Consider the following 14,689-nt stretch of genomic DNA (forward strand, 5'->3'; position numbering starts at 1 on the left):
TGGGCTTGTTTTCATAGACCTGGCTGCTGGTTTCTCTAAATCTGGCAACACACTGATTACCTGCAGTAGCCTACTAGGGAGGAAGTGAATAGATATTGAATGACACAACACAGAGAAAAACGCAATGGCGATGTCCCGAGAAGGGCCAAGATTAATGTGAATAAAGGGCGCCATCCCCCTGGGTCGTAGAGTTATTTTTTCTACTGGAATTCCAATAGGCAAATCTTTTCTTCTTTCTATTTTTATCCCGTGATTTTTGCAACCCATTTTGTTTTCACCCGGTGCCAATTTCCTAAGTGATCCTGGGCGCTACACCAGCCCTACACCAGTCCCCCACAGCCTGGGGAGGCCAGGGCCGAGCTCATGCTTCCTTCAGTGCATGAGAGCCAACGTGGAAGGAACACGTTATTCCAACCAGTTCCCTTCCCCTCCATCAGACGCCCCGGCTGTCATGGGGAGGCGGTATAGGCAATAGGCAAATCTTAAGGCCAGTCCACACCAATGTAACTGCCATTGGGAATAATGGTTGCAAGTAGTTGCATTGGTGTGGACCGGCCTTAGGTTTGCGTCATGTCACCCTGGAAATTTTATTCATATGGGTATGAAGCATCAAAGTAAGAGTAAGACTTTCCCCCAACAGGCATTATCAAAATGTAACTCATCATAAATGACAGTCACACCAGACAAAATAACTCCTTGACCCAGGGGTAGTGGGAGTGACGTCAGGACTTCGGTACTCTAGAGGCCTCCACTTTGAAAACCGCTGGAATTTGTGCAAATGATTCAACAAAGTTAGTATAGTAATGTAATTTTTTATTGATTAAAATAATGTTTCTTTTTATGTTATGTTAACGTATGTTATCAACCAAACATCCATTGTGCATCTCTTAAGCCAGGAAAGTTTCATCAGTTACTTTTATATCCTCATGAACCTCATGAAGAGGTAACAACTAGAGCCGTTTAAAAGGTTTTACATTGTAAAAGGCTCATCTATTGTGCAGGGTTCTATAATTGAACACCAAAAGTTAATTCTAACTTCAATTGGAATTGGCCTCTTGGTCGATAAGTGGGTTAAGGTCCAGCTTGGTCTTTTCTAGAGCAGTTGTCTTGGCCTTCCGAGACGGGCGTGTGGACACCGATACAGATTCTGGAACAGATTCTGGAACATTCTCACCATCACTGAGAGAGAACAAAATAAAATGTGGATAAAGAGTCATGTGGACATACAGAGGTCTTAATTGGAAGCTGATCAAATATGACGAATGGGTATAGAAAGAAGAATAGAAACTTCACCTCTCTTCAGATGAGTCTGCCCTTCTGCTAGGCTTTCTGCCCCCTTTGGCTGTGGTACCTTTTCTCTGGCCTGCACACACACACACACACACATTTGAAAACTTAGATGACCTGCATTCTGTTCTCATATTCACATGTTTCCTAGGCTGTGTGTTTTCCACTTCCTGTCGATTTGATCCAATGAAACTGGTCAGATGACCAATGATATCCAATGAAATCGACAGGAAGTGGAAAACACACAGCCTAGGAAACAGGTGAATACCTGTGTAAAAGGCCTATAGTTAACTAAATGGTGTCAGTATTTGTATAGTATCTTGTCTACATTACCTCTTTTGACCCTCTTGACAGATTTAGATGCATCTTCTGTTGCAGCCTCTGGAAATATAGCAGAGAAACAAAAAATGTCATTCCTTTTGCATGTCCTCTCTCTCACTTGAAAATCCTGCACACGAGAGGCATATTTAAATCCACTTAGTGACATTCTGGTAATATGACATAATCCCTTTATAAGACAGGAGTCCTGAGACAGAATGCATACAAATCCTGTTAGATGCCAAGCTAGAGACATTTCTGTTAACCAGTGTTAGCTAGTGATAGCCAAATTCGGCCCCTGGAACACATTCACTTAAGCCCTAGTTTATACCGTCGTATGACAGTGTCATGCAAAAGTAGCCGATCTGCAAACTCACAAGTTAATGCTATGCATCATGGAGCGTTATCATTATTTTTTTTTTAGATTTAGATTTTGAAAATGCTGAAATATGTTGCCTATAATGCCATGCCCCAAAATAAAGGGATACCAGGTTTACAGTAGTGTTAAACTAACTGGTGTGAGCACTCTGCATGGTTAAGCAAATGCATATTGCCACTGTGTGTATGAGAGGATGTTTGTGTACCGTCCGCATTAACATCCAATGGCTGTAGTGCGGTAGCGTTGAGGAACTCAGCCTGTTCTTTAGAATCGACCAGCTGATCAACCATCTTCTCAATCGCACGGAGACTAACCCGATCCTTCACCACCTGAAGTCCAGAAAGTTGGAGAGAAAGAATAAATAAGGACGGATGAAAAGAAGTACACAAAGAGAGGGCTCACAAATAGACATTCCTACAATATGACAATCAAGGCGAATTAATTGGAATTGTGTATGATAATTCTTATTTTACAAGGCACCCGTTTTCTTTTTCAGGCCGCTTCACAGCTATGTCGCACCTCCCTTTAACTCATGGAGATTTATTTGTTTTTGTCACACTCCTAAGCCAATAATTTGATGACCGGGTCATCGGTAGGAGCCTCAGTAAGAGACCCTTCTACCGGAGACTCCACCCGTAATCAAATTATTAGCTAAGGAATGCGACAAACAAAAATAATCCATGGCTTCATGGGGTGTGTAATTGATAGAAAAGAAATAATCTTTTGGGTGAACTACTCCTTTAAGCCAATTTTAATATAAGAGAAGATTTGAAAGTTTTAATACTGTATAAAAAGATAATAGACAAAATAAACCAGAAAAGTATATGTGTATACCTGTGTGATCTGCTGTAGCAGCGAAAGCAGGTCTTTTCTGGTGGTCTCATCTCTGCTGAGCTCCAAGTGGTTTATAGTGTTGGCATAGAGACGCACCTCAGGAGCTGTAGGGTCCTTCAGAATCTCACCACAAATGCGTGATGCCAGGTAGTCATGGACACACACCTCCTGAAGACAGACAGGCAGGCGTGGTTTATTTCTTCATGAAACGTGGGCCTACGTACTGTATTTATTATTAAATCAATACACCTACACATAATCCTTTTTAAGTGGGACTATTCATACTCTGTAGGCCTAGTTATCTTATATTTTATAGCCATATTTTATTTCAGCCACCAAATGTTAAGTTGTATGGTGGGCATTTTGCTAATTTTGCTTTGCCTTAATTTTTTATATGATACTTTTTTTATAAGAATAAAGAATTGAACTAGAAAATGTGCTCCTCGGAGCACAGGTCTCCGCCAGTACTGTTCCTGATTATGGGAGCTCCCTAGTAATTTCGTTGTGACAACTGTGTATGCATTTGTGTGCAATGACAAATAAAAGCCTATTCTATTCTATTCTATTCTATTAATCCTGTCTTAAGTGTTACTCCGCCATTTCTCAGCCATTTCGTGATTATTCCTGTCTTACCTCACTTTGAAAGAGACCAAGACTCTTTCAAAGTGACACATCTATTTATAGGCCGCTATACGTCATGAGTCTCACTAGCCAATCAGAGCACACTCTTTCAACGTATTGTCACGTGTCACGTGAGGCTCGACCAATGTTAGCTTGGCCGAGGGGGGTGGACGGAAAGTGAAAACATAGTCTCCTGGCGGAGACAATAAACTTAAGTATAGAAATGTGATTTTACATGTGTGTAAATTAGCTTTCCAACGAACATAATCCTGTGGTAACAAATTCAAAGGAATTCCAATGGTTATCTGCCCTTTTTAAGAGCTCACATAAGGCTAAGTTACCTACCTCAGTATTAGTTGAGGGTTTAATAAGTGCACTGGAGCGAGTCAGGTTGACTAACAGCTCGACAACATTGTTTACGTCGACCTCAGCTAGTGGAGATGTGGCTGGAGCGTTCATCAGAGTCCGCACTGTAGGCAGCAAACACTCCTCTACAACCTCCTGGTGGGCCCTGAGACGCACACAACATATTAGAGCTCAACTCAGTCTCTATGTCTTCTATATCTCCAAATCTCACAGAAACATATTTTTAAAATATCTTTAACATTTGATTTTTGAATTTCAATTTCTGATATGCAGCAAGCTATATAGGCTTCGATTACAATAACGTTTATTGTTAAAGTGTAAAATATCCTGCATCCATTACACATTGATTCCACATTTGACGGATCAATGAAAAGAATGCGACATACGTTCCCTAATATCAGCCCCAGCCCAATACTGTAAATTAATTATCGGGCAGTCTAACAGAAATCCACACAAACCTGTTCTCGCGGGCATAGAGCTGGAAGAAGACACCAAGACAGTGTCGTAGACGAGTGTCATCCTCTGTGACAGGGTTGTACCACAGCAAGATAAGACGAGACAACATCTTGGCACTGGAGATGCGGCCAGTGTACATGAGCTTGGCCAGGCCCTCGGCGGTCTCTGTACGCAGGTCAGACACCTGGGTATGAAACACACACAAAGCTTAAACTGAAAGTCTTCTCTTTTATACTCAGGACAACTTCCACTTGCCTCAGTCCTTTGCTAAAGGCATAGAAGAACTTTATACAAGTTAAAACGTCAAACTAACCTCACTGTCCAGGAAGTCTGATAACATCACAAGTATGCTCTGTGCTGTGTCCTCATGGCTCTTCTCCTCAGCCGGTGGTGCCTCAGCATCTTCTTGTCTGTCTGGTGAGTGTGGGAGCAGGCCTGTCTGAGTAGCCACCGGTTTGTCAGAGAGGAGTTGGAACCCAAAGAGGAGCAGCAGGTCGATGATGGCCCGCAGAGCACTGATGCGGATCTTAATCTCGTCCAATTGGGCAATCTACAGACACACACACACACAGTAAGGATAACATAGATTTTACACCTCTGTACATGTGTTATATTTACAGCAGTATTAATTATGTGTGTGATGGTCAAGATTTGTGATTGTTTCGTTCAATTTAGGCATTTATTTTACGAAGTGCAAAATTAGATTAAGCGAGACACTCATACAGGGTATGTGGGAAAAACAATTAAGTGCTACAAAGTAACAAGGACAGCAGGTAGATCAAATCTAGCCTCTGTCTAAATAATATACTATGTAACATGCTTAGTATCTGTGGACGAACACATAGCATACGTTTACATTACCTGCAGCAGCAGAACCATGTGTGTGTTAGCCAACTCTTTGCTGTGCAGAGCGCAGGTCCCCAAACACAACACCGCCATGTTACGGACAGCTGGGTGTGCGTTGGCTATACTGGGCAGGATCTGACAGGAGGCGAGAGGTTAGGCGAGTTATTGTATTTGAATATTTTACTTCTCCAAAAAAAAAAATCAACAATTTGTGAATGTGCCGAATTCTTGTCTTTAACAGTGTTTTATTTATTTTGTCATAAACATACAAATCTGTAACAAGACATGTAAAATAAAAATGAAAAATATGCATTTATATGTTGTTGAAACAATGATGGTCTGAGTAGAATAGTAAAGGAAAAGGAAAGCAAAAGAAAAGGAAGAGAGGGAAGGGAAGGAGGGAAAAGGGAACCCTGCTTCTGCTGAATTCTTTTAAGTTAATGTATTAGTCATGTTACAATTTTTGCATTTACCAATGATGACATTAGTTCACTCGTGGTGGGCCCCATACTCGTTTTGATGTTCATCTGTTTCATCAGCTCGCACAACATTGTCAGACACCTCAGAAGAGTCTCCGGGTCATTCTGAAATAGACAAAAACCACATAACTAAACACAAACACACACCTGCCTGGACCATTTATAATTCATACAAAAGGCGAGTAACAGGGAAACCCAATAGCAATAGCTGAATGTTTGGGTTGCATTACTTGCATACCACGTGGGCTCTGATAGCTGACAGCGGGTCCCTGGTTCGGTTCCCTGTCGGTCAGATCGTTTGCTGCATTTCACTCCCCTGCTCTCTCTCTTTCTGTTTCCTGTCTATCCAAAACTGTGTGACAGTGTCTGACAAATAAAGGCTGAGAAATATCCCAACTACTTAAGATATAAACTATTTAAATCAAGTTATGGAAGGAGAATAGACACCAGCATGGAATAGAGGCAGTAGTTTTGCATGTAATCATCACGACTCGTCTGTACCTTCTCAGTGCGGTTCTCCTTGTCAGCCGGTTGGCTGCTCTCTGCAATTTCCTGGATGATCTGGTTCCTGTGGTTCTCCAGCTCAGTCATGGAGCTCTTTAGCTCAGCCGCACGGCTGAAGTCCTGGGCTGCAATACACTCCTCCAGGGCCTCCTTGGTCTCCAAGACACGCACTTTGACCTCCGCTAACTGGGAAACATGTAGATGTTAAAAGGGGGGAAAAAGGATATAGAATGAGATATGTTAAGAATTGAGTGGGAGATACACAGGAAATGGTAGAAAACACAGTATTAGTCCTCAGTTAAGATACGACCTCTAAGAGAGTTTGGCTCCCAGAATAGGCAGAACAGAATAATGGGAGTATCCAACACTAGCTGAACCCCTGGGTATATGTACACTCCTCTGTCTGGCAGGCCTTCTAGAGAGGGCTAACTTTAACAGCCATTAGCAGGAAAGAAGAGGGAAAGTGGAAGAAAAATGGTGGTGGTGAAGGGGGGGCTGCATTATCATTAAGCTCCTGGGTTAAGATGGATTTCTACAGAACCTGCCCATTGCACACTTCTCACTGCTTACCAGAAGAGGAGTAATTGAGATGGGATATTAAGGGATGGGCACAGATTAAGATTTTATTACATCTCATATAAAGCAACACATTATTACAATTATTATTAGGTTTTGTCTCCTCCTTGACATTGTAGCAAAAAAAGAAGAATGAATAGCAATAAAGTGACTAGATAAAAAATAACCAATACTGTATATACAATAATCATAGCTCACATTGGTCGTACTTCAAAATATATAATATACAACATGTGTACATCTGTGTGTATGTGTTTGTGTACAATTGTAATATAAAGTAAAGTGTTGGAAGCCTGTATGTGGGATGTGTTTAAATAATACAGAAGTGTGTGTTTGTAAGGTGTGTACTATACAGTAGGTCCTGCCACGATAAAAGTCTACAGTATGTGCAGTATGCAGCCAACAAGCCTCTATTGTTCATTAGTTGCCTGGTGTAAATCATTGTCCCAGTGCCTGCTGGTCTGGGCTTTGAGGCTGTATGACTTGCCAGATGGTAGCTGCTTAAATAAAGTCCTTAGTTTGGGTCCTTGATAATCTTAAGGGCTTTAAATAGCTCTAGACCTGGGTTGAGATACACCCAGGCTAATACTTGTCTTGAGATAAACTTCAAAGAAGTGTTTTTGCATTTACTGGTCGGTGGCTCCCTATTCTCATTTGTTAGAGCTTCTAACCCTTTACTTTCCATTGTCTGTTATAAACAGCCACGTCACCTGCTTGAAATAATCAACATGTTAACATTTTCTATGAAAATATCAATGCTCATAGTAGACAATATAGCAAACAATGCACAGCAAAGTTAAAAAGCCAGGTGCTGGGTAGAGAAAAATATCAAGAAACACAGAGTCCGCACACTGGATCCAACTCCAAACAGACGTTTTTCTTCATAGTAGGATATATGTTATGAAAACACAACATCCAATATAAAACATTTGTTTTTCTCATCAAATTCCTAGAGGAACGGTAACGCAGAGGAGTGAGATTGAAAGGAATTGAAGTCTACATCATGCTGAGAGGGTTTCTTACCTTGACCTGCTGCCTGCGGCTCTCATCCTCATTCACAGGCTGACCCGCTTCCATGATGGGTTCCCTCACGTCCGAGATGATTTCAGCCACCTGAGAAACACACAGTTCGCACATCAGAATCAGTGCCAATGACATAGCCATCAGTAAACACGCATACAACTATTTTGTTAGGTGGATTGGGCAGGTATTTTTATATGGTGGTCCATTTGCAAACATGCCAACAAAAAAATAACTAGTCTAAGATATCTTGATTCTTTTTGATAATGAGACGCACACAGTGAATTGTGAGTTTTGACACCTGCACACAAGAGTGGGAAAAACAGATCAGTCTGGACTGAACGGATGGGCTACATGGCTATACAGTGACAGAGTGCATGTATAAATCTTCTGAGTGAGTGAGTGAGTCCAGTGAAACTCACAATCTGTATGCGTCTGTGGTCGTCAGGGATGAGGTTGAGCAGTTTCTCAGTGAGAAGGGACACCAGAGAAGGAGGGGTCTGAGGCAGGGCCAACATCTCCTGCAGCACAGCCAAGACACGCTTCCTACAAACACACACGAGGGGAATCCCAGTCAGCAAAACTGTCTGCAAAACACATTTGCTATTCCATTTCCAACCCATCCCAGCCACTGTGTGAACAACCCTCAGTGTTTGAGCATAGATCGTTAGATGTTACTCTTTCCCTTCTTCAACCCCTACTTATATTTTGTATCTCTACATACTCCTCTCTTTCCATCTTTTTTTGTCTCCAACAACCTCTTTATAGCCAGCTACTATATGTTAGTCGATGTTATTTGTCTCTGCTAGGTTGGTGCATTACACTGAAGCAACAATATAGCATCAGTTTCAATTATTTACAAGTAAAATCAAAATATAAGGTACAAAAAGACACTGTAGTGTAAGTCTGTCTCTCTTACCTGCCGCCTTCCTCATTGGTGTCTAGACAGCCGGTGAGGTGGATGAGCTGTTGTGAAATAAACTCCTTGGTCATGACTAACTCCAGCTGGTTAAAGTCTGCCCTCTGTTCCTCAGAGAGCAGTGGCACTGCCTTCAGATACCTACAACAGCCAGAGTCATGGTCACAGGACTAGAAAAAGTAATAGTGCCCAGAAGGGCAAATTAGCTACCTGCACAGCCACAGCACTGCCTTCAGGTACCTGTGATACAGTTAGTGACCACTGTTGTATAACACACAGCTTCAGCACTTCCTTCACATCTATGGGGTTATATGCAGCAAAAAGCTAATAACCACACACACATGCATGGCACACAAAACTGAAAACCGGGCTACAAACTTGCCACTTATTTACAAGACATTTACCAGTTGGGAGTTGGATAAGGTTTGTGCTCGCCAGTCTGCTCAAGCAAATTAAAGTTAACACATTTCTGAAAGTCACAAAGCGTAAATGGCTTAAGTTAGGTGTGTGTGCACAGGACGTGAACATATAAGTACACTTGTAGTAAAGAAGAACAGATTGAAGGGGCAAGAAAGACTCAATGTATTGTTTTAACCTACATTTAAAACAAAATTCCCTAATATTGGTTGGCAATGTTCCACAAGAAAATGCGTCCATCACTCCTTTGGCAGGTATAGGGTCATATTAAGTGCTCTATCAAAGTAAAAGTTTAGCAAGTTAATTTACTTAAAGTATTAGGCTGTGTTAGCTGCATAACTTTAACAAAGTTATATAGTATAAGCCTTAAGCTAGCCACTCAGTTTACATACAGGAAGAACTGTTCAGAGAACACCGGTCCTGCCGTCAGATACCTGGGGTCACAACACATTTAATTTGGACAACTATGTTAGGTCTTCTGTAGTGAATTACAACAATCATAACATTATGACCTTCAAAATGTACAATTACTAGTTGAAAATATGAATGCTAGAACAGGATTGATGGTCCTAATTGGTTGTCATGGCAACATGAGTTTATCATAAAATGAGTTTTTAAAAAAAAGAAAAATGTATGCACACTTGTATATCTCTGCCCATTATCTCACCCATAAAGGTAGGAGGCGTAGGTGGCAGCATCTGGCAGTACTTTCTCCAGCATCTCCTCACCCTCGTCTCCTTTACTCTTGATGAACTCACACAAAGCCCTCCAATACAGCACTCTCTCACAGCTCAGAGATTCTTCTGGGATCAGTTTCCTGTTGAAAACACACACACACACACACACACACACACACACACACACACACACACACACACACACACACACACACACACACACACACACACACACACACACACACACACACACACACACACACACACACACACACACACACACACACACACACACACACACACACAATGACTGTCCTCTGAGGAATTAATCACTTCAGCGAAAGGCGAGGTGAGACTGAAACGGAAAGAAAGAAAATAAGACGGGAAACATTTTCACACGCCCATCTGTGTATGAGTCTACCTGTTGTCCAGCAGTACAACAGTACTGTTTTGCAGCAGCTCATCGGTGGGAGAGTTAATGAAGAAGGCTCCGAGTGTGTCCAGGGCTGTCTGGGCACAGTTCTCCACATCAAGCTTGTGGAGGACTTCCACCACATCCCCGCCCATCAGCTTCAACCAGGCAGGCAGGAGACGGGAACGAACCACCTCCCTCACAGCCTCTGGAGGACAAACAATCAGTCAAATAGGTGGTAAAAAAAAAGAAAATAACCAAACTAATAAGAGCACTTTCGGTTGTCACACACAGTACCAACCTGAGGAGTCGTGAAGGCCCTGTTGCAGTAGACTGACTCTCTGTGCAATGCTCAGAGCTTTAATGTGAACTTTGTCAGCCAAAACCTGAAACAGCATGCAAACACCACATTTACATTTCTAATCAGAATAAAAAATACTATATTTACAGATACATTGCAGTATAGTAAGCATACAATTACAATATGTTAACTATAACTTTGAGAAAACTGCACTGCGGTTACCTGGTAAGCTAGCTAGTATCATGTGTGCTTACCTTGGAGGCTAGCTAGTATTATGTGGCTAGCTTGTATATGAGTTGGAAGACACGTACTAACATGTACGTGTCTTCCAACCTGGTAGGCTAGCTAGCATTATGTGTGGTTACCTGGTAGGCTAGCTTGCGGACATTCTCCTTGATGTCCCGGGTGCGTTTGAGAACTTTGGGGAGTGAACGGGGAGACATGGCAATGCAAGAAAGAACGGCACGTCGCACCTCTGCATTAGAGTCATTGTCCAGTATCAACAGATAGGCTGGGAAATGAAAGTGCAGTGCATGAGAGACATAACATATCAAAATAAAAGGATGAATACAGAAATAACTAATCAGTACACTGTATTTTAAGGAGAAACACTTGGACACACCTAGTGACCATCTGTGTGTTTGTGCCTTACAGGCAAGTACAGTAAAGACAATGTGGTTAATTTAGTGCTGTTTACCATGGGTGACCATTTATACCAAGTCAAATGATTATATATAAATACAATTGTGAATCTAATATTTCTGTATACATCGCATACCATTGGTGGTGGGACAGTCATCCTCCCTTGGCTGCTGGAGGCGCGTCATGGCCAAGGCAGCCTGGATCCTGACATTGGGGAACTTGTCGGTGACACGAACCAACATGGCCTGATGAATGTGGTCAAACAGGTCGTCGTCAATCTGGGCATTCTCTGCCATGCTGCCCAACAGCTTGTTGATCAGCTGGCATACTCGGAAACGCACCGCATGGCTGTTAGCTTTATGGGACTGGGGAGAGAGTGGGTGTGAAAATAACATTGGAAAACGATCAAGGTGAGGGAGAAATGGTCAGGAAGGCGGATGGAAGGACGTTGATGTTGACTTTGTACCTCTAACAGGAAGTTGAAGATGAAACTCAGAAAAGGATGATCATCTTCAATGTCTTCCTCTTCCATCAAGTCTTCTTCACTTACAGGTGGTGATTGGAAGCTTGTGGCAAACTTGGCAGCAAATTCAATGACATGTTCCACAGCAGGCTCTCGCTTGTACACAATCATGGCATGCTTCAGACAGCGGACAAACTCCTCGTGGAACAATGTCTTGTCCTCTAGCTGAAGACAGAGAGCATAATTTTTTTATTCAAATGCAGCAAACAAGCAGTGAATCACATGGACAATGAGCTAATATAAATAAATGTTAATAAGTTATAAGGCACAAATCCCAGGCAACTTTAACACTGCGTGATTTAAAGTTTTGGTTTAGTTAATTTATTTAACATGGGAACCACAAACATTGGAGCCACACAAATATTATGCACAGCACTCACAGTCACAGTACTAAATTTGCAATGAGTGTGAGATGTTATTGAAGACTCCTGCTCGTGGGAGGCTTTTAACATAGATCAGGAAAAAAGTAAAGCACAAAAAATATATATATATATATCAACAGCTAAAACAATTTTAAAGATAAAAATGGATATGTATGTGTTTCAAAGATTCTAAACAGCTTATTGTATTATTAATATAAGAAAGCCACAGGCTGAGTAGAATCCTTCCATCCTAGCCTTGCATCAAAACTATCATAGATGTATTTTTTTTATCGATTTTGCTTATACGAAAATAAAATTCAGACTCGATCAAATACATCTATGATAGTCTTGATCCAAGGCTACATCCATCCTACTTACCGACAGACAGTATACTGATACATACGCATACATTACATCCATACCTTGTTGTAGCGGCTCTTCAGGCTTGCTACCAGTTTAGCCTTGTTATTGTGGCCCTTCTGAGAGCGCTGAAAGGCTTCTTGTACCTCCATTTCACCGTCCGCGGTCATCTTTTCTTTCCTGGACAAACCATGCAATACAAAACATACATACACAATGTTAAACCACCATACAGCCTTTTAAGTGAACACTATGTTCTTAAGCTAACGTTAGCTTGCAGGCTGTCCCGTGAGACTCATTAACAAGCCAACACTGTCTACTCCCTGTTGCACAAACTGAGAAAAACATGTAGGCCTGTCTCTCATTACTGGCTGACACTGTGTCAACGTCGGCTATAACATGTAAATAAAAACTAACGCTGACTCACGTCAGTGTACGTCAAAATACTGGGTTAAAACTATATTACCTTTTCCGAAATATTATCCTTTACTTTTATTCTCACTCACTCGACGTTCGCAGTACTTCCTGCTGCCGCCTGTTTTCAAAATTCAACTCGCGAGAATTGAGAGCAGCGTTGCCAGGTTTTGAGAGAGAAACAAGCAACCGGGTCTAGGAAAACAAGTCCAAAAGAAGCACTTTAAACATGTACATACAAGCTGTGAGCTTGTATATCTGCTGTTTTCAAATAACATAAAATATAAAATCTTGGGGGAGGGGGGGGGGGGGGGTTCCCTGGTCCCTGGCACACAATATTTTCAGAGGGGTGGGACCGGGGGTCTGTGAACAAATACATATTCATCTGGGCTTCCTTGTCATGAACCACTGAGAACCACTGGTGTAAACAACAATTAGGAAACAAGCCAAAATAAGCAACTACTCTTTAGCAATAAGCCCCCAAAAAACGCAACCAGCGCAACTACCAATATTTACAAGCAACTTACCAGAGAAACAAGCCCAAAGTCGCTTATAATAAGCCGACATGGCAACACTGGTTGAGAGCTACGTGCATAGATATATATCTATGGCTACGTGGGGCTGGTTTGTACGTGCTTACGCACCGTAGTTACGCACACATGAACGCAGCAGCTGACCTGAGCGCTCTTATAGTGTGAATCCCTTTGGGTGCTGCTATGAGAAGATGAAGATCACATCTAGCCGTCTACTACATCACTGGTTCCAAACTTTTTAGCTCGAGAGTCGAGACCCAACAGAGACAGACATTTGATGTCTCCCCAGGGCCCAAGCTAGTGAAAATAGCAGATCTACAAGCTCACATCACTTCATGCTGCCTTGTGAGCTTGTAGATCGGCTATTTTCACTACTTCCTAATTGTATTGTATTTTTTCATGGAATTCCTTTGATTTAATGAAATTATTTAGAAAAAAATAGATTTTCTTTCCGAAAAATGTATATTTTTCTCTTTTTGGGGTGGAAACTCTTTTGAAATATTTACCAGCGAGTCAGCGACCCATACAAATGTGTCCACGACCACGACCCATAAAAGGGTCCCGACCCACTGATTGGGTACTAGTCTACATGACCCATCTGGCTTTATAGTTTGATTTATTTAATTTGTATGAAAACATTAAAAAGCATATAGCCTGGCCTTCTGTAGGGCAGGCTAAACGTGTTTTAGTTGCTGCACTGAAATTGCAGGACACTGTCAGTGTCAGTGCAGCAACTAAAATCCATTCTCCTCAACAACACACATACACACTGTCTACATCCAACTAACTGCTGTCATACTATAACATGCAAGCCCGCCTTTGATTAGATGACATTTGTATTTGTGTGTGTAACCTTCTATGTTGTTGTTGTTGTTGTTGTTGTTGTTGTTGTTGTTGTTGTTGTTGTTGTTGTTGTTGTTGTTGTTGTTGTGTTGTGTTATCCCACAAGACCTCAGCTGTCTGGGCGTGTTGGCAGCTCTGCTGGCAGCTGTGGAAGTGTCAGAATTGGCAGCGAGCGACGCACCCGTGGGAAGGAGATATAGGAATAAACAACCTAACTACTCAGTAGCGCATGGATGCTTGTTTTAGATCAGCAACACTGACTGTATGAGCAGTGCACACATTCACCATGGAACATCAAAGCCTATGGGTTAAACCTATGTGTGCATGCATGTGCGAGAAGTGATTCTGTCAGTAATATAGGCCAGCCCCAGCCCAGTACAGTACAAGGACACATTGTGGTGTGTGCACGCACGCACGTGTGCGTGCGTGCGTGCGTGCGTGCGTGCGTGCGTGCGTGTGTGCGTGTGTGCGTGTGTGTGTGTGTGTGTGTGTGTGTGTGTGTGTGTGTCCACAGCGGCATGTGGCGATCGAGAGGCGTTTGTTTTTACGGTATGCAATCTCGCTAGAGAGGCGCAACTGTCAAATAAAGGGCAAGTGCAG

General features: G+C 42.1%; 1 protein-coding gene across 1 annotated transcript; it reads right to left on the bottom strand.

Moving 5' to 3' along the window:
* Positions 1 to 804: 804 nt before the first annotated feature.
* On the bottom strand, positions 805 to 12,850 carry ncapg (non-SMC condensin I complex, subunit G). The gene is made up of 22 exons (XM_084083537.1): positions 12,766 to 12,850; positions 12,362 to 12,479; positions 11,521 to 11,742; positions 11,191 to 11,419; positions 10,778 to 10,923; positions 10,413 to 10,497; positions 10,121 to 10,319; positions 9,690 to 9,839; positions 8,606 to 8,746; positions 8,109 to 8,232; positions 7,690 to 7,779; positions 6,088 to 6,276; positions 5,581 to 5,691; positions 5,123 to 5,242; positions 4,575 to 4,811; positions 4,264 to 4,445; positions 3,785 to 3,950; positions 2,819 to 2,986; positions 2,190 to 2,313; positions 1,621 to 1,668; positions 1,294 to 1,363; positions 805 to 1,179 (listed from the first exon to the last, which is right to left on the bottom strand). The coding sequence occupies exons 2-22, from the start codon at positions 12,467 to 12,469 to the stop codon at positions 1,038 to 1,040; spliced, it is 3,051 nt and encodes a 1,016-aa protein (XP_083939663.1). The 5' UTR covers positions 12,470 to 12,479; positions 12,766 to 12,850; the 3' UTR covers positions 805 to 1,037.
* Between the last annotated feature and the right edge of the window lie 1,839 nt (positions 12,851 to 14,689).

The sequence above is a fragment of the Gymnoscopelus microlampas genome, assembly GCF_963454915.1.
Source record: "Gymnoscopelus microlampas genome assembly, chromosome: 2".
Taxonomy (NCBI): Eukaryota; Metazoa; Chordata; class Actinopteri; order Myctophiformes; family Myctophidae; genus Gymnoscopelus; species Gymnoscopelus microlampas.

Coding starts and splice junctions, on each gene's coding strand:
- ncapg (XM_084083537.1), bottom strand. CDS start 12,469: ATGACCGCGGACGGTGAAATGGAGGTACAAGAAGCCTTTCAGCGCTCT. Junction 11,420..11,520: donor TCTTCAACTTCCTGTTAGAG/GTACAAAGTCAA, acceptor CTCTCTCCCCAG/TCCCATAAAGCTAACAGCCA. Junction 3,951..4,263: donor CTCTATGCCCGCGAGAACAG/GTTTGTGTGGAT, acceptor TGTGCGTCTCAG/GGCCCACCAGGAGGTTGTAG.